The following is an 18,981-nucleotide window of genomic DNA, read 5'->3' as shown; positions in this document are numbered from 1 at the left end:
CCTTCCCCGCAGACCCCGTCACTCCCCTGCACGCTGGGAATTCCCGCCTGCTGGGCTCAGTCTGGCCTTCCCCACCAGCACCCCACCTGCCTCTCGAGCTGGCTCAGCACAGGGTCAAGGCCAGAGGTCCAGAGATCAGGGGGAGACCCCCCCAACTCAGGCACCTCAAGTTTATGTCTCTGTCTCTCTAACTCTGTTCCATTCTCTTCTCTCTCTCTCTCTCTCTGTCCCTTTAAAGATTTGTTTTATTTATTTAAAATGCAGTTACACACACACACACACACACACACACGACATACACACACACAAATCTGTCATTCTCTGGTTCACTCCCCAAATGGGCGCAATGGTCAGGTTGGGCCAGGGGAAGCCGGGAGCCTGGGACTCCATCGAGGTCTCCCATTGGGTAGTGGGGCTCCAAGTACTTGGGCCAGCTTCTACTCTTCCAGGAGCAACAGCAGGGAGCTGGATCTGAAATGGAGCAGCAGGGACGGGAATGGGGCTCAGAGGAGCTGCAGGACCTCAGGCAGCGGCTTCACCCGCTGTTCACAGTGCCGGCCACCCCACCCCACTTTCCTTTCCTCATTCTTTCTCTTTCTTTTCTCCCTGCCCCCCACCCCGTGTGCTCCCCTCCCCCACCCCCACCCCGCCGTGCTAAGGGAGGCTCCGCCCAGGGCCAGCTCCTCCCTCCTCCTCAGCTCTTGAGCCTCCTCTGCTCTGTCCTCCCAGGCAGTCCCCTGCTGGCCTTAGTACCAAGAGGACAGGGATGAGCGGGTGAGTGTCCCTGGGGAGTACAGCTGGGGTGGGAGTCAGGGGTCCCCAAGGCCTCGGCACTGCCTCTCTGAGACCCTTTCTTCTCGCCAGCTCCTCTCCAGCGGGCTGGGCTCCTGGACATCCAAGCGCCATGGGCTACTCCCAGGTGAGTGCAGCAGGTGGTGGCTGGGCCCCAGCCAGCTCCCCACAGGGTGCCTCTCCCTGGCTGTGCCCTGCTCGCCCCAGTGCTGGGGGCTGAGTGCTGGGCTCTCTGCTCTTGCTGATGGGGCTTGCTGTCAGCTTCACGTTGCTCTGCACATCGCTCAGCAGGAAGTGGCTGCGGGACAGACTCCCTTCCGGGAGGGGCTGTGGGAACAGCTCTGTGAGCCGTGAGCGGCACCCGCCGGGCAGGGCAGGGCGTGGGTGTCTGTCACAGGAGGGCTTATACCTTCTGTGGGTGTGGGGAGCTGGAGACAAGGATGAGGGGGGATGCCAGGCCTGGGGTGGGGTAGCACAGCCCTGGACTGGACAAAGACCCTTTGAGGGCTGGCCTGGCTGCGGCAGCCCAAGAACGGCCCAGGCCAGTAGACCTGGGTGCCCCACTCTCCCCCTGCAAATGGGAGGCTGGCCAGGTCCTCCATGGTGCTCTGTGGGGTCCTCCCTGCCTCTGTGGGGCCAGCCCAGAGCCTGGGGGGGTGAGGAAGGCGGGGTCAGAGGTCTGAGGGGCAGCTGAATGCCACAAGGCCCTGCCTGACACTGGCAGTGTCGGAGAGGAGTGGCCGTGCTGCCCTTCCCCAGCCCAGCCCAGCAAATCCACCCTTGGCCGCCTCTCACCGGGCCCCGGAGGTGTGGGCTGCCGTGCTGAGCAGGCACAGTGTCCATGCCTGTGTGTCGGGGGTGTGTGTGTGACTTGAGGCCACACGAGGCCTGAGTGTTCTCTCCTTTCCACAGTTACCCTGTGATGACATTGACACAGCCTCGTACAAGATGGTAAGGCGATAGGCAGGGGGCCTGAGTGGGCATCCTGAGGAGGCTCCTGCCCACCTGGGATCCAGGCCAACTCTGTGCCTCTTTACAGCACAAGGACCTGGACAGATTCATTTCTGTTGCCCAAGGCCAACATTTAAGAGGTGAACAGGTGGGTCGATGCTCACATGTCCCCACCCCCAGGCTCTCCACATTGGGTGGGGGGTGAGGATGAGGATGGTGATGATGATGAAGGTGCTACGTCAGGCTTGCTCATCCCTTACCTTGGACAGAAACTACAGCCCACTAGCTTCTCAGTTCACACCTGTGGCAGGTGAGGCACAGGTGGGAGACGCAGAGGGAACTCAGGGCTGTCTTCGTGCCACATCATACTGCTGGCAGAGTAGGTTCCCAGGGTGGGCGTGGAGCTGAGAACAGGCTGGGCTCCGGGAGAAGAGTGGAGTGACAGAGGCTGCGGGTTTGAACCATGTGATTTCCTCCCACCCCCACCCCACAGCTGGACGAGTCCAGTCTGGAGTCACTGGAGGTAATTTTGGCTTTGTTGTTCCCTATGGTGTAGTCCTGGTCTCCAGGCTGTGGGGTCTGGGCTCACCCGGATGTGCGGGCAGCACCCTGGGGCCCAGTAGGAGGAGTGTCTGTGTTGCCCACACTCTGTCTCCCCAGGACAGCATCAACGAGGTCTTGTTGGACAACGTAGAGAGCCACTTTCGTAACAACCTGGTGAGTTGGGGCACCTGTCACAGCCCTCACTACTGCCCCTACCTCCCCGTCCCCTGTGTGCATAGCTCCCCAGGGATGGGCTAGTGGGCTCAGGAGGTGGCTGCCTGGCTGGCACCCACCCCTGACTCCCCCCATGTGCACACAATGAGCCTGCTAGAGCCCACGGGGGCCTGGAGCTGGGGTCAGAGCCGTCAATGGACAAGCACATACGAGGGGTCTTCAAAAAGTTCATGGAAAATGCATTCATGCAAAAACCATGCCTGGACTTCAATTTTGGGGGGCCTATGAAAAGCTGATCTTTTCATGGCACCCTCCATGGATGTGAAGACCCCTCCTCTTGCAGCCCTCATGGTCTCTGCCACAGAGGGCAGCTGAAGGCGAGGGCTTGGGGAGAGCCTGCTTGTTTCTGCGGGCTTCTGTCTCCCAGACTCCCTCCATTCCAGGCAGCAGCCGGGGGGGGGCGGGTTTGGGGTCTGGGCCTGCACCCCCCACCAACCGCACCCTGAGCAGCACTGGTCCCCCACAGGAGACCATTCCTTTGTCTTCTGACATGCAACTGGAGTTGCGATCTCGGGTCAAGAGGCCGTCGGGCTCTGGGCAGAGATACGAGCGGTTAGGCGGCGAGCAGTCCAGGCAGAGCTTCTGGGAAACGCTGCGGCGGTGGTTCCGGGCAATGCTGGGCCGGCTGCAGCAGCGCTGGCAGCGTGCGTTGGCCTGGCTGCAGGAGCTGGTGGCCGCCGGGGTGCAGGCCTTGCGCAGCGCCGTCGAGCTCGTGTGGCGCACACTGAAGCGTTTCCGCTGCTCCCTGATGAAGTGGCTTGGGCTGCCCCTTGGGGTCTAGGGAGCTCAAAGCCCTGCGCTCCCCGCTTCTTAAAGTCTTTGAAGTGTCTACGCCTTCCTGCGCACCCTGGGCCCATCATTACCTCCCGCCCCCAGCCCCTTCCTGCCTGACCTGCAGAGCTGACCGGCTACTCTCGCTCTACTGCCTTAATAAAAGATGCTGGAAAGAAACCCACGGCCTGCCTGGAGCTCTCTCTGTTAGGCACAACAGGACTGGGCCTGGGCGACATGGTCCCAACCAGAAACAGTGGGGCCAGGGCTCCACCCGACCTCTGTACTGGGGACACCGGTCACCATGAACTCGGACTCCAGAACTGCAGCCTGGCGCATTGTTCTCACAGTGCCCGGCGCACCACAGGTGCCCACTGGCTGCCCTTTCCTGGGCTCCAGGCACCTGACAGCCAGGGCTGGGCCAGGCCTGACCCAGGCGTCTAGAACCCCCTCTGGGTTTCCCACATGGGTGGCAGGGATCCAACACTTGGGCCACCTTCTGCTGCTTTTCTCAGACCAACACAGGGAGCTGCATTGGAAGTGCAGCAGAGAGACACAAACTGGCACCAGTATGCGATGCCGGCCTCACAAGAGACAGCTTTACCACCATGTCACAACAACCCCCCCACAGCATTTCTGGCTTGTCTCCCCCCAAGATCACGTGGCTGGATTGGGCCTTTTGGACCAGGATGGAGGCAGTGGAGGGACAGGGCAAGGGCAAATCTCTGGGCCTGAGACTGACCCTGCCTACAGAGATTGCAGAGTGAGGAGCAAGAGGAAGTGAATATTATCACTGTCTCTGAGGCCAAGTTCAGGAGCCCTAGAAGACGCTCCCCCTTCCCCCCAACCCCCACCCCCCGCCAGGTGGACACACAGAGATCAGCTTCTTCCCGTTCAGCCAGTGACCAGCAGCTGCTGAGACAATGGGATGGGAGGGCTGACCTGATCAGTCCTGGGGTTCTAGGAGGAAATGGGCGGGGGCTGGTGAGGAAGCACCTGCAGGGTGGCCCACGTCTGGGACAAGTGCTGGGCTGCATTGGCCGGGGAGCACTGGGAGGGTGTTGACTGTCTTTGTGGGTCAGAACCCACTTCCTCTGACACTCTTGGAAAACAGCAATGAACTCTGGAGCTTTAGAACTGTCCCCATGGGGGCCACGCTGGGATCCCAACAGGGGAACGGGTGGACAATGGACCTGACATCAGCCCAGCCACTCCTGGGGGGTTGGGGAAATAACCAAGGGCACAGCCCTGCCGGACCTTAGGCCTCCACCTTTCACTCCCACCTTCTAGACATCCCTCTGGCCTCCCTCTGGCCTCCCTCTGGCCTGAGGCCTCAGCTCCAGGTGCTGCCCAGCTGCAGGTCCTGACCCAGCGTTTTCCTATCTTTGGCCATGACCTGGGAACTTCTCTCTGCCACTATTTTGTCACAGCCCTCCCCTGTACTTCCCAAGTGACCCCATGTCAAACCTCCACTTCCCCTCACCCCTTTGCCTGCCACAGGGCTTCTCCCACCGCACGGCTCACCCCGTGCCATATTGAAGGCTCCTTCACTGGGAGCCTGGACAAGTTCATGGCCTCCTAGCTGCTCTCTCCGGCTTGGCCTCCTTCAAGGCATTTCCATCCATTAGCCAGAGCTAAAGGATTTATTTTGAAAAATGAAGTGACTGGGGGCTGATGCTGTGGCTCAGTGGGTTCAGCTGCTCTCTGCAGTGCCGGCATCCCGTATCAAGCAGCTCCTGTGTGCCCCGCTTCTGGTCCAGCTCCCTGCTAATGTGAAGATGGCCCAAGTACTTGGGAACCTGTCACCTACATGGGAGACCTGGATGGGGTTCCTGGCTTCAGCCTGGCCTGGCCCTTGCTGCTGTGGTCACTGGGGAAGTGAACCAGCAGATGGAAGATTCCTGTCTGTTACTCTTTCAAATAAATCTAGAAAGAAAGAAGGAAATCAGCCCCTGCCCACCAACCTCAGCAACCGTTCCGCGGTAAACAGCCTCTTACTCTTCCTGCCCGGCCAAACACATTGTACATCTTTTCTTCCGGACAAATGTTGTCCAGCTGCTCACCCAGCCACCTGCTGCTCCGGCTGCCGGGGGTGCCATCTCCTTAATTTGGAAACTGCCCCTCAGGTGCACTTCCTGCCTCGCTCCCCCCCAATAACCCAGCCCACAGCAGGTGTCCAGGAAAGGGGGCCCTCACTCCTCAGTCCCTTACTGGACAGGTTCTTCCTCTGAAATCCCCTCCCCCACGGTCCTGGCTGAGATGACCCTGCTGCTGACATCTAGTGGCTCTCGGTGAAGCCCGATCCTCCCCTCAACCCCAAAAGAGCCGGACCTTCCCCAGGCCTGGGACGTTTCTGATGGCCGTGTCCAAGGTTCATTTGATTTCCTCCTGGAGTCTGGATCAGTTCTCCCTTGGCTAAGTCCAGTTCCTTTCAAGGAAGAGTTAGGAAGGTGTGGACATAACCGAGACATGGAGCTGTTTTTCTTGAAAACCATCAGACCTCACAAACAGGAAGGGTGGGTGCCTCTGGGCTTTGACTCTCTTGTGGCTTCATGGAAACCACCTGATTTACGGGCACCCAGAGGCAGGGCCTGTGCAGGAGCCAGCGAGGGCTGAGGAGGTTCTGTCAGCCCAGCCCGACGTGAGCTGCAGGCAGCTCATGTTCCTTCAGTTTGAAAAGTTAGCAAGGTTCCAGAACAAGAGGTTTTCCACAATAATCTACCATCCAGGATTTTACTTCTCATTTGCCTTTTTTTTATTTTATTTTTTTTATGTTTTTGACAGGCAGAGTGGACAGTGAGAGACAGAGAGAAAGGTCTTCCTTTGCCGTTGGTTCACCCTCCAATGGCTGCCGCACCACACTGATCCGATGGCAGGAGCCAGGTACTTATCCTGGTCTCCCATGGGGTGCAGGGCCCAAGTACTCGGGCCATCCTCCACTGCACTCCCTGGCCACAGCAGAGAGCTGGCCTGGAAGAGGGGCAACCGGGACAGAATCCGGCGCCCGACCGGGACTAGAACCCGGTGTGCCAGCGCCGCAAGGCAGAGGATTAGCCTAGTGAGCCGCAGCGCCAGCCTCTCATTTGCCTTTAATTAATTTAAATGTAAAGACCCATGGAAGGCTGGCCGCTACCGGATCAGACTGCTCAGGTTCAGGGGTTAGACTGGGCAAGAAAAAATTGCAGAGTGAGATTCCTTGGGCCTCCCTGCAACTGCCCGGGGTCAGCTGGCCCCCTCCCCACCCAGCTCCCACGGAGCCCATTGGAGAAGGGCTGGGATGGGGACACGAGAAAGACTTCGCCATGGCCTTGTGGTGGCTTTAGGAGGAAACAGGGGTACTGTTTTCTAAAGGCCTTTTTAGTGGGGGCATGAGGTGTCACAGAAACAGAGGCCCAACGTGAAGCCAGAGAGAGGCGTGCGTGGCAGGGGCGGTGCCGCAGGCAGGGGCGCGTGTGGCGAGGCTAGTACAGGGTCTCCCAGGCAGGGGTGCGTGTGGCGAGGCTAGTACAGCGTCTCCCGGGTGTGGGTCCGCAGGTGGCGCAGCAGGTGCGAGTTGCGGCTGAAGCTGCGGCCACACTGGGAGCAGGGGTAGGGCCTGGCGCCGGTGTGCACGAGCAGGTGGCGCAGCAGGTTGCAGCTGCGGCTGAAGGTCTTGCCACACTCCGGGCACTCCTGGGGGGCCTCAGCCTCGTGGCCCGACCCCGCGTGCGTGGCCAGGTGCCGCTGCAAATGGGCGTTGCGCCGGAAGCTGCGGCCACACGTTGGGCAGCTGTAGGGCCGCTCCCCGGTGTGGCTGCGCCGGTGGCGGGCCAGGTTGGAGCTGTTGCGGAAGCGGTGGCCGCACGTGTCGCAGGCATGCGGCTTCTCCCCGGTGTGGATGCGCTGGTGGCGCGCTAGGTGCGCGCTCTGGCTGAAGCCCTCGCCACACTGGCTGCAGCGGCAGGGCTTCTCGCCCGTGTGGCTGCGCAGGTGGCGGGCCAGGTCCTGCGTCTGCATGAAGCTCTTGCCACACTGAGCGCAGTGGTGGGGCCGCAGGCCGCCGTGCGTCAGCAGGTGGCGGGCGAGCCCGGCCCGCCGCACGAAGCTTTTGCCGCACTGCGCGCAAGTGTGGGGCTTCTCACCGGTGTGCACACGCTGGTGGCTGACCAGCTGGGAGCTCTGTGTGAAGCTGCGGCCGCAGGCCTCACACGAGAAGGGCCGCTCCCCTGTGTGCAGGCGCCGGTGGGTCACCAGGTGCTCACTGCGCCGGAAGGCTTTGCCGCAGTCCCCGCACACGTAGGGCCTGCTCTTGGTTTTCGGGCTGGGGCTGCTAGAGGGTTCGGAGCACCGGTGGTCTTTGCCCCTGGCGTGGATGCGCAGGTGGCGCTTGAGGCTGGAGCGGTGCTGGAAGCTCTGGCCACAGTGGGTGCACAGGATGACGGTCAGCTCCGGCACCTCTGTCTTGGCCTCCGGGGCGCACGCGGGCTTCTGGTCCTGGGTGTGCGCCAGCAGGTGCTGCACCAGGCTGCTGCGACGCTGGAAGCCCTGGCCACACTCGGCACACAGGAAGGCGGGCTCGGAGGAGTGCGTTAGCAGGTGTTTGGTCAGGTGCGAGCTCTGGCGGAAGCGGTGGGTGCAGAGGTGGCAGGCGTGCGGCCGCTCGTCCGTGTGAGTGCGCATGTGCAGCTTGAGGATGGAGCTTCGGCCAAAGCTCTTGCCGCAGCACAGGCACACGTAGGAGCGCGCCTGCGGGTGAGAGCGGAGCTGGTGCGCCTTCAGCCGGGACAGCTGCCGGAAGCTTACCCCGCACTCGGTGCATAGGAACTGCAGCTGTTCATCGGAGGAGGCGGCGGCCCCCGGCGCAGTAGCCTCTAAAACTTCGCCACTGCTGGAAGGGGAGCCCCCTGCACCCGTGCAGCTCGCCTCCGGGCCTGGCCCCGGCGACTGTGCGGGCGGCTCTGGGGCCTTGGAATCTGCTTCGGTGGCAGGGGGCCAGGCCGCCCCGCTGGGTTCTTCCTTTTTAAACTCATCCTTGTCCGTGGTTGTGCCTCCGAATCCTAGGACAGAAGCAAGACAGGGATGGCCAGGCCTCTTCCAAGGCCTCTAGGGAAGGGCCAGGATCTGAGCCCTGGAAGTTTGAAAGAAGCTTGGGACCGTGGAGCTGGGGGCGGGGCTCCGGCGAGCATGCCTTCCTCAGCTGCCTGTTTTATTTTTTCTTAATTTCAGCCAAATACAGAATCTATCACGACAACCACTGTAAAGTGTGAAATTCACTTGCAGCACCGTGCAAAGTGTCCCCCCCATCACCCACATCCGTGGGCTGGCCCTCCCTTCACCACCTATTTTACGGGTTCAGTCAAAGGTTGATGATTACAACTGGACAAATGGGCCTTCAAGACAGCCCATCAAAGAGCCCAAAAGGGGCCTTCGAGGCCAGCATCTCACACCGGTGTCAGTTTGAGCCCCGGCTGTTCCACTTCCCATCCAGCTCCCTGCTGATGAGCCTGGGAAAGCAGCGGAGGGTGGTCCATGTGCTTGGGCCCCTGCCACCCATGGAGGAGACGCAGATGGTTTTCCAGGTTCTTGGCTTTGGCCTGGCACAGCCCCGGCCCTTACAGCCATTTGGGGAGTGAACCTGAGGATGGAAGACCTCCCTCTCACACAGTTCAGACACCATCAGCATGGGGGGAGGCCATTCAGTGAGGTGGGTTGAGCTTTAGGTAAGGAAGAGCCATGGGTGGCCTGCCCCCGAGGAGGGGTCCCTTACCCAGAGGGTGTGCAGGTCCAGTCTTTTTCTCCTGGACATCCTCAAAGGTCAAGGACTCCTATAACAAGAGCGAGACGCTGGGTGAGCGAGGAAAACCGGCATCTGCCGAAACTGCAGAGGCAGAGGAAGTTCGAGGCTTTCAAGCCCCTGGGGTGAGGCCTGCTCACCAGCACGGCTGCCAGCTCCTGATCCCGGGAATTCTGCTCCGACCACAGTGCGGGGCCCTGGGGCTCTGGAAGCGGAGGGGAAGGAAGGAGACGCTCTTAGCCTGGCACAAACATCACTGGCTCCTCCCCCACCCCACACCTGGGGGCTGCTGCCCCACCCCACCCCCAGCCGCCTCACCCGCACACATCAGATCCCTGGCTTCGCCAAGCTCCGGCTCCTCACAGCTGTCGGGCGAGACCTGGAGTGTCCACTGGGGAGCCGGGCTGGATGGCTGCCTTGAACTTGTGACCCGGCTCCACTCTCCCAGGTCGGAAGGCTTGGTGGGCCCTGGCGGGGCCAGAGCCGGCTCACTGGGTGGAGCGAGGGCTGCGGGCTCTTCGGAGGGCACTTCCTTTTTGGGGCTGTGGCCGGGGGCCTGGGAGAGGTCCCCCTGTTCACCCGAGGGGATGTCTGCGCGGGGACAATTTTTGCCAGCACTGAAACTGAAATCCTGTTGGAAACACAGGGTGTTAGGTGTGAGACAGGGCCTCGGGGGCTGCCCCGGGTGGGACAGGAGATGGGAGAGGCACCCAGGGAAGGAGTCAGGAGGCTGGGGAGGCACTGGCAGGCCGGGGGAAGCGGGGTGTGGAGAGCCCCTCCCAGGGCCACAGGGCCGTCCCCGAGCTCCCGTCCCTCCCAGGGCCACAGGGCCGTCCCCGAGCTCCCACGCCCCTCCCAGGGCCACAGGGCCGTCCCCGAGCTCCCACGCCCCTCCCAGGGCCACAGGGCCGTCCCCGAGCTCCGTCCCTCCCAGGGCCACAGGGCCGTCCCCTGAGCTCCCGTCCCTCCCAGGGCCACAGGGCCGTCCCCGAGCTCCGTCCCTCCCAGGGCCACAGGGCCGTCCCCGAGCCCCCACGCCCCTCCCAGGGCCACAGGGCCGTCCCCGAGCCCCCACGCCCCTCCCAGGGCCACAGGGCCGTCCCCGAGCTCCCACGCCCCTCCCAGGGCCACAGGGCCGTCCCCCGAGCTCCCACGCCCCTCCCAGGGCCACAGGGCCGTCCCCGAGCTCCCACGCCCCTCCCAGGGCCACAGGGCCGTCCCCGAGCCCCCACGCCCCTTACCAGAGGCCCCGCGTGGCTGGCCTCCCCAGGGATGCCCTCCAGCAGCAGCACCACCTCCTCGCCGTCGCGGAGCTGCTGGCCCTGCAGGCGGTGCAGCAGGTGCGGGGGCAGCACGCTCAGGAACTGCTCCAGCACCAGCAGCTCCAGGATCTGCTTCTTGGTGTGCAGAGCTGGCCGCAGCCAGTGGCGGCACAGCTCCCGCAGCCGGCCCAGGGACGCCCGCGGCCCCATGTCCTCCTGGTACTGGAAGCATCTGAACAGCTGGTGGGCCACCTCGGGCCGGGGCCTGGCCTCTGTCCGCCGGGGATCCTCCTGCCCGACCTCCTCTTCCTCCTCCAGCTTGACGGCGCCCAGCTGCTCCTGCTCCTGGGCGGCTGGAACTGGCTCTGCGAGCATCCTTCACCGCGGCGGACTTCCCTGTGGCCGGTCCTACTGCCAGGTCCCCACGCCTGTGGAGCTGAAGACCCTGGGTGAGATCCCGCTGCAGGGCCATCGGCCCCCGCCTGTGTCATCAGTGCTAAGAGCACCCAGGGGGCAGAGGCAGCGCCTGTCCACGCACGGGCTGGACAGACCAGGTGTCAGCTTGAGCACCAAGGGCAGCAAACCCGGAGAGTTCTGTGTGCTCGGCCCTCCTGCAGCTCCCACAGCCTCCTGTCCCCCTAGCCCAGTGGTTGGAGCCTGCATCCCTGAGAGGGGAGGGACCTGTCCTCCCTCCCCTGAAGTCACCTGGGGAGCACACAGACGTGCAAGGTGGCCCCTGGCCATCAAGACCAACTCCACCCGATCTGGTGTGCAGAGCCAGTGCCCAGTTTACAGGGCATTGCCAGGAATAAGTTCCAGCTAGACGCTCTCTGGCACGAACAACTGGAACGAATCCCTAAGACGGACAAGGGGACTGGGGGAGGGTGGCCACGTGAGGGCCTCATTTCCCTTTCTTTCCTGCTGTAGTTTCCAATTTGGATTTTCCTTGGTGTAGTCCGTCACCCCTGGGCGGCAGGCGGGGAGGGGGCTCCCCATTCCAAGAGTCTGACCAGCGATAAAGGGAGTCGAGGGCCTCCAATAAGGCCACCAGGGGGCGCCGGCTCTGCAGGAGGGCTCCTCCCGGCCCACGACGGTGGCGCTAACTCCCGGTCGGCTCGGCCGGAGGCACCCAGGGAACGCCCCCAAGCTCAGTCCCACCCACAGCAGACTCATCCCCAGGGCGGGGCTCCTCGGAACAGTCGCTCACACCACTCCCCACCCCCACCCCGGGCCTCCCAGGCAGAGGAGTCGAGGAAGGCCTGGCCCACCCCTCCTCACCACGCAGGCACACCGGATATCCACCGCCTCTACGTGCTGGTTACGCCGGGTCCCACGGGCGGTGCCGCCAGAGGCCACAGCAGCGACTAGGCCCCGGCGTCGGTGCATCTGTGCCATTTTACAGCCGGTGGCTCCGATGCTGAAAGGCACAGCCACCGGCCCCAGAGGGTAACCCGCTCTCGGGACAGTTTGTGGGGCCCTTTATAAAGGAGAAGGCGCCACCTTTCTTCTCCGGTGGGGGTAACTAGCGGAGAAAACCCAGAGTGATGTGGCGACCCTGACTCAGGTGTAGCTGCTGCCTGCCTGCCCAGCCCTCCCTTCCGCCCACAGCTGCTTCCTGGTCTCTCCAGCCTCTCACCCTCCCCTTCCCCGTCCCCATCCCCCTGCACAGCCAAGTCCAACCAGGGCCTTTCCCACAGTTTGGCATCTGGTCTCCGGCGCCTCCCTCCTGGATCCCACAGCACAGCAACTCCCTCTCCCACCAGGGAGCACTTGCAGGGACCCTGGACCGGTTTCCTCCGCTGGCCTGCTGGTGGGAACTGTGTCTAGCTCAGCACTTGTTCACCAAGCACTTGAGTGCTTGTTAGGCAGATGTTGCAAAATGGCAATGGCCGCCTCCAGGTTGCAAGAACGGAGGCATGCAGGCAGCAATGTCTGAGGCAGAAGTCTGAGCTTTTAGTATTAAGTGCAAAGCAGACTCCCTCACTCATCCTTGCGGATGGCAGGGACCCGGTGCTTACCGGCCCAGGCACTGTAATGGGGCCTGATGGTCTTGCAACAGCCTGGGTGCTGAAGTGTAATCGCTTTATTTTCAAGTGCAAAGACCAAGCTCAGAGGTGATGGGTGCCTTCATCAAGGTTGGGTGGAGCCAACATTTGCTGAAGGAGGAAAGTGATTCTGGACCACTGTGCAAATGGCTGCTGCTGTCGGTGACATCCCCGGCCTTTGCCAGAACGCCACAGCAGGAACCAGAAGAGGATTCCAAATTCCAGTTCTCAGTCCTAGCCACAAGCGGGGGCTGGAATCCCCAGGTGAGGCCTCACCAAAAGGTTTTAATGAGGTGGAACTCGGGCGGTCGGCCTCAGAGAGCCTGTCCCTCCCCCCAGGCCGCCAGCACAAAAGCCCTATTAACATGCACCTCCACGGGGGGTGGGATGGCTGGGGGCGGGGGAGACGCCAGCCGCAATCCCACACTTGACCAGCTTAACTTCGAGCCCAGAGAAACCCAGAGGCAAGGGCTGGACCAGCCGGGGGATGGGGGGGGGGGGATGGGGGATGGAGGGGCTGCCCTGAGACCCTCCTAGCCAAAGTTGGGGAAGGGGCAAAAGGCGGATGCCTCTCTCTCCTTGCGTCCGGTGCAGGTGCCAGATTGGCCCGTCTCTGTTGGTCAGGCTCCCCTCCTGGCGCTGGACGGGGTGGACGAGGCCGGTCTGTCTACCTGGGTGCACGTGGAGCCTGGCTCCTTCTCCAGAGTCACAGGGACGCTCCTGATGCCGGCAACGCCAGAGTCCCGCGAGCTGGCTGGCACCAGGCCTCCCAGCACAACCCCGCACAGCCTCCCGAGACTCTTCCAACGCCCAGCCCACCACCAAGGCCTCAAGCCCCCTCCCTTCTCTCTCCTAGCTGTTGTGAGCCAGGCCGCCCTCCAACTCACCACTCCAGGGCCCGCACTGCGGAGGCAGAGGTGTTGAGGGGTTCTCGAGGATTCCCGGGCCAGAGCCAAGCTCAGCAGCCTGGGGAAGGGCTCAGAGAAAGTGGGACAGGAAGTTCCCTGCCCCGTCCCATTCAGGTGAAGGGCGTCCTAGAGTTAACCCTTAACTGCCCAGCCTCGGGGAGGGTGGGGCCAGAGAGAAACAAAGGGACCGTTCTGGATCCCAATCCCAGTGTTGCCTGTGGGTCTAGAGCTAGAACTAGCCCCCTCCCCAGGAGGGGACCGCCGTGCCCTGTGTCAGGTGCTGAGCTAAAGGTGGGGAAGCAGGCCCTGCCCACAGGGGCCGACATTCCAGGGCACAGCGGTGCAGAGCCTGGAACGGGAAGATGGCCGTGGCAAGACAGGTCTCCACGACGTCGGCACCCGAAGTCCTTCCAAGAATCCTAGGAAGTGGCTTCGGTCCCAGCTCGATCCTGGGAGGGGACCTGACCATACCAACCGCGGGGGCACCCGCATCCCATGTCCGAGTGCCGAGGATGCAGTCCCACCTCCACTTCCCGTTCATCATGCTGCTGATGCACACCCGGGGACAGCATGTGGGTCCCTGCCGCGTACAGAGGTGCAGATGGAGTGCAGCTCCCGGCTGCTCCTGTTGCAGCATGTTTGTGGGGGTGTGGGAGATCTCGATCCCTTTCTGTCGTTCTGCCTTCCTTCCATCCAAATCAATAAATGAAATGTAGAGTCAAGTTCTGCCCTCTGCACTAATGTCCCCTCTTGGTTCGAGTCCTCAGCTGCAACCTGGAGCCCCACCCAGTCCAGAGCTCCGGGCACGCCCCTGCCCGCCACACCTGTCCTGGGGAACCGGGACTGGCCGGCCTCGGCCCGCGAGGCCAACGTCTTAGAGCACGTAAGCGCACCTGGGTCTACCCCATTCCTCCATTTTAATAGCGCTATCTGGGGACAGAGGTCTGTTCCCTTGCTCCTCCCTGCATCATGCGCTCCCGGCCCAGCGCCCGACACGGCCGGGACGGACAAACTGGAAGAGGAACCGCGGCCCCGGCCTGTCCAGGGTTTGCTGCACGCGCCCAGACGGCAGCTTCGGGCACTGGGCCCCGCCCCCAGCGAGCCCCGCCCCCAGGGGGTGGGTCCTACAGACGGGGCGTGGCCCGGAGGCGCGGGCTGGAGAAGCGCGAAGGGCGCCCGCGGGTCGTAGGGGCCCTCGCCCGGCCCCGCCCCGCGTGTTCCGCGGAGCCGACCACCGTGGGGAAGGGGCCCGGCTGCCCCTCTGCGTGTCCGTGAGAGGGGAGGGCGCAGGAGTCTGTGCAGGGGTGGGATGGGGCTGGGCCCGCGCGCCCCTGGCTCCCGCGGACCCTGCCCCAGTCTGGCCCCGCACATGCGCACTGCTGCACCCAGGCCTGGTTCGGACCCCTGCCCTCCCTCAGAAATGGAGCCGCGGCCCCACGCCGGTGGCCTTCGAGGGCGTGGCCATGTCCCTAAGCCCTCGGGAGCTGGGGCGGCGAGCCGCGGGCCCTGTGCGGGACGTGATGCGGGCCAACCAGGTGACGTGGCCTCTGGGTAAGGGTCCGACCAGGTGGTCGTGCTGCCCCTGGCCTGGCGGCTCCGCAGCTGAGAGGCGGGACGGCCCGAGGCCCGCTGCCACCGCGGGCTCGACGCTCTCCGGCCCCGCGCGTGGCCTTTCCTGGGAGCGCGGACAGCGGCTGCACCGAGCCCCAGGAGGAGCGGCCGGGCGGGAGGAAGGCGGGTGGGGCGTGCGGCCGGGAGCCCTGCCCCTGGGCTGCGTGTCTGGCCGGGGAGCGGGCCGGTGCTGCCCCCAGCTGGCTGACACGTCCGGGAGGAACCGGGCGGGCGAGCGGGGGTCGCTCCGCGGGGTTGGAGCGTTATGGGGGGAGGGGGTGGCCGTCTCCATGCCACCTAAGCTCTCTTGAAAATACACACTTCGACAGTTCTAGTTTAATACCTTGAAAGAAAAAACAAAACAAAACAAAAAACCAACTTAACATTTTTCATTTGTTCTACCACTGAAAAGTGTTAAAGCCTGGGGTCGCGCCTGCGCCGCGGCTCACTAGGCTAATCCTCCGCCTTGTGGCACCGGCACCCCGGGTTCTAGTCCCGGTCGGGGCGCCGGATTCTGTCCCGGTTGCCCCTCTTCCAGGCCAGCTCTCTGCTGTGGCCAGGGAGTGCAGTGGAGGATGGCCCAAGTGCTTGGGCCCTGCACCCCATGGGAGACCAGGATAAGTACCTGGCTCCTGGCTTCGGATCAGCGTGATGCGCCAGCAGCAGTGCGCCGGCCGCGGTGGCCATTGGAGGATGAACCAACGGCAAAGGAAGACCTTTCTCTCTGTCTCTCTCTCTCACTGTCCACTCTGCCTGTATTTTCAGTTTCCACAGATTCTTCCATTCCGAGTCCTTCAGGGCCAGGGCAGAAATCCTCCTCTGAGTCCTGGAACACGTTACTGTTGGAAGCATTTGGTCTGGGGGTTCCGCAGTTGGGATGCCCGCACCCCGGTATGGCAGCGCCTGGCTTCCACCCCTGGCTCCTGCTCTGCCTCCAGCTTCCCGGGAGAGAGTGGGGATGCCACCCCCAGGGGAGACCTGGATGGAGTTCCTGGCTCCTAACTCGGAAGGCCCTTGTGGACATTAAGTGGTGAGACAGTGGGATCTCTGTCTCTCAAATAAATAAATAAATAGTTCTATTGTCCTTTAGATGCCTGTCACTAAATAGCACTAGGAACTTTTTTTCTGCATTCTTTTTTTGAATTTTAAAAAATATTTATATATTTGAAAGGCAAAATTACAGACAGGAGAGAGAGACGTCTTCCATCCTCTGGAGCTGGGCCGATCTGAAACCAGGAGCCAGAATCTTCTTCCAGGTCTCCCATGCGGGTGCAGGGGCCCAGGGACTTGGGCCATCTTCTCCTGCTTTCCCAGGCCACAGCAGAGAGCTGGATTGGAAGTGGAGCAGCTGGGACTCGAACCAGTGCCCATATAGGATGCCAGCACTACAGGTAGAGGCTTTACCTGATACACCACAGTACCAGACCCTGAATCTTTTTTTTACAAAATATTTATTATTTTTATTTGAAAGGCAGAATGACAGAATCTTCCATTCACTGATTCACTCCCCAAATGGCCAAGCCTGTCAGGGTTGGGCCAGGAGCCAGGAACTCCATTTGGGTCTCCCATGTGGGTGCAGGGGCCCACGGACTTGGGCCTTCTCCTGCTGTTTCGCAGGTGCAGCTGGGAGCTGGGTCAGAAGCAGAGCAGCAGGACAGGAAGTGGCGCTCAGGCTGGGATATGGGCATTGCCGTGCCCCGGGCTGGCGCTGTTGGGATGCGGGCATCGCCGTGCCCCGGGCTGGCACTGTTGGGATGCGGGCATCGCCGTGCCCCGGGCTGGCACTGTTGGGATGCGGGCATCGCCGTGCCCCGGGCTGGCACTGTTGGGATGCGGGCATCGCCGTGCCCCGGGCTGGCACTGTTGGGATGCGGGCATCGCCGTGCCCCGGGCTGGCACTGTTGGGATGCGGGCATCGCCGTGCCCCGGGCTGGCACTGTTAGGATGCAGGCATCGCTGTGCCCTGGGCTGGCACTGTTGGGATGCGGGCATCGCTGTGCCCCGGGCTGGCGCTGTTGGGATGTGGGCATTGCCGTGCCCCGGGCTGGCACTGTTAGGATGCAGGCATCGCTGTGCCCCGGGCTGGCGCTGTTGGGATGCGGGCATCGCTGTGCCCCGGGCTGGCGCTGTTGGGATGCGGGCATTGCCGTGCCCCGGGCTGGCACCGTTAGGATGCAGGCATCGCTGTGCCCCGGGCTGGCACTGTTGGGATGCGGGCATCGCTGTGCCCCGGGCTGGTGCTGTTGGGATGCGGGCATCGCTGTGCCCCGGGCTGGCGCTGTTCTCATCCCTCTCTGGGCGGCCGGGGTCTTGCAGGAGGAATCACACGTGCTTCTGAAGCTCCAGCATCCTGCACTGAGGGCCAGCCTCGGGACGGAAGCTGAGGATTTTGCAGGAATGCAAGGTGAGCCAGCCTTGCGCCCAGCCAGTCTCCTGCTCTGCAGACGTCCCGGGTGTCTGGTTGGCAGGAGCCAGCCTCGGCTCCCACAATTCGGTTGCAGTCTCAGCCTTGCTGTTGCTGCTGTCCTGTGACCTCTGCAAATCAGCAAGTCCTTTCGTTCTGCTCAAAGCTCTTCCGTGGTTTCCCACTGCACTTAGGATCCCACAGCTGGTCCTGGTGCAGCCCACCTGGCGCCGGCCTACCTCCATCGCATCCTCCCCCCTTTGCCTTTGCAGGCTGTGTTCTGGACACTGTCTTCCGCTTCCTGAGCAGGCTGAGCAGTTCTGCCTCCCCACCCTCACCCCTGCCCCGCGCCATCCGCTCCCCTCAAGGGTATGTGGAACTGGAGGTTTGTGCAGTAGCAGTGACAGGTGTTATTTCTGAAAAGAGACGGTGGGTCCCATCCTGGGTCCCTCTTCTTTTTTTCATTTTTTTAAAAAAGATTTCTTTATTTTGAAAGCCAGAGTTACACAGAGAAACCTTCCATCTACTGGTTTACTCCCCAGATGATCATAATGGCCCAGAAGCCAGCCGAGGCCCACCGGAGGACTGGGGTCAGTTGAGGGCGAGCACTCAGAGCCACATTCTAGCTGCAAAGATTGACCCTTGATGGCAGGGCAGCGCCTGGAGAAGGGACCTTGAAGCGCCTGGAGAAGGGACCTTGAGCCCACGGCTGCCACGGCTAGTCTTCCAGGGCCATTTGCCCTCTGAGGAGGGGGCGTCCCCTGCTCTCTGATTCTGTCTCGGAGCTCTGTTGATATTCCTGGTGGTGGATGCTGTCTGGGAGCTCTGTTGATATTCCTGCTGGTGCTTGAGGGGTTGTGGTGACCTTGAGATATCTGCATTTTCTAGATTCCAGCAGAGAGCTCCGTCCCTGGGCCACTTCCCTTTAGCCAGAGCTGAATCTCTAACCACAGGGCCCTCAGTTCTTGACCCACGGTGAGAGAGAGTGTAAGCCTCAATGGGTTGAGATTTGGGGCAGTTTGCTATGGAGGAAGTAATGACCAATACCCACCGTCCTGCTCCACTTCCCACTGCACAGGCCGGACCACGCCCACAGCCCGCTGCTCTTAGAATCAAGTCCAGCCATCGGGGCTCCTGTGGTCCTCTTCCCGTCTTGTCAGCTCGTCTCCTGCCTCTGCTCCCCGCCATGGGCACGCCAGCTGCCCCGTCCTCAGTGGCTGCCTGTGCCAGGTCCCTCTGCAGAGTGCAGAATCTGTTCCTCCCTGGAGTGGCTTTTCCCGGGACTGTAACTGCTTAGTTACAGCTAACTAACTGTAACTGCTTAGTTACAGTTTTCATTTCTTCTTCTTCTTCTTCTTCTTCTTCTTCTTCCTCTTCTTCTTCTTCCTCTTCTTCTTCTTCCTCTTCTTCTTCTTCCTCTTCCTCTTCTTCTTCCTCCTCCTCCTCCTCCTCCTCTTCCTCTTCTTCTTCTTTTTCTTCTTCTTCTTTTTTGACAGGCAGAGTTAAACAGCGAGAGAGACAGAGAGAAAGGTCTTCGTTTTCTATTGGTTCACCCCCAAATGGCTGCTACAGCCGGTGCGCTATGCTGATCTGAAGCCAGGAGCCAGGTGCTTCCTCCTGGTCTCCCATGTGGGTGCAGGGCCCAAGCACTTGGGCAATCCTCCACTGCACTCCCTGGCCACAGCAG

General features: G+C 62.1%; 2 protein-coding genes and 1 long non-coding RNA gene across 4 annotated transcripts; 2 read left to right on the top strand and 1 right to left on the bottom strand.

Moving 5' to 3' along the window:
• The first annotated feature begins 669 nt into the window (after positions 1 to 669).
• IL32 (interleukin 32) lies at positions 670 to 3,471 on the top strand. Its single transcript, XM_008250632.4, has 7 exons — positions 670 to 774; positions 865 to 919; positions 1,705 to 1,743; positions 1,832 to 1,891; positions 2,237 to 2,266; positions 2,404 to 2,460; positions 2,987 to 3,471. The coding sequence occupies exons 1-7, from the start codon at positions 767 to 769 to the stop codon at positions 3,299 to 3,301; spliced, it is 564 nt and encodes a 187-aa protein (XP_008248854.2). The 5' UTR covers positions 670 to 766; the 3' UTR covers positions 3,302 to 3,471.
• A 2,206-nt stretch (positions 3,472 to 5,677) lies between these two features.
• On the bottom strand, positions 5,678 to 10,952 carry ZSCAN10 (zinc finger and SCAN domain containing 10). 2 transcript variants are annotated; one of them, XM_008250633.4, is made up of 5 exons: positions 10,306 to 10,952; positions 9,383 to 9,695; positions 9,205 to 9,269; positions 9,038 to 9,095; positions 5,678 to 8,327 (listed from the first exon to the last, which is right to left on the bottom strand). In XM_008250633.4, the coding sequence occupies exons 1-5, from the start codon at positions 10,699 to 10,701 to the stop codon at positions 6,793 to 6,795; spliced, it is 2,367 nt and encodes a 788-aa protein (XP_008248855.3). In that variant the 5' UTR covers positions 10,702 to 10,952; the 3' UTR covers positions 5,678 to 6,792. The 2 variants fall into 2 exon arrangements, with proteins under 2 accessions (XP_008248855.3, XP_069919887.1); XM_070063786.1 differs by lacking the exon at positions 9,383 to 9,695.
• A 3,498-nt stretch (positions 10,953 to 14,450) lies between these two features.
• LOC138846931 (uncharacterized) lies at positions 14,451 to 18,689 on the top strand. Its single transcript, XR_011384456.1, has 3 exons — positions 14,451 to 14,814; positions 17,207 to 17,294; positions 17,837 to 18,689. It is a non-coding gene; the product is annotated as an uncharacterized lncRNA (long non-coding RNA).
• The last annotated feature ends 292 nt before the right edge of the window (positions 18,690 to 18,981 follow it).

Source organism: Oryctolagus cuniculus, chromosome 19, assembly GCF_964237555.1.
Source record: "Oryctolagus cuniculus chromosome 19, mOryCun1.1, whole genome shotgun sequence".
In the NCBI taxonomy this organism is placed as follows: domain Eukaryota; kingdom Metazoa; phylum Chordata; class Mammalia; order Lagomorpha; family Leporidae; genus Oryctolagus; species Oryctolagus cuniculus.
The sequence above is the reverse complement of the archived record's forward strand: the minus strand, read 5'-3'. Positions and strand labels throughout refer to the sequence as shown.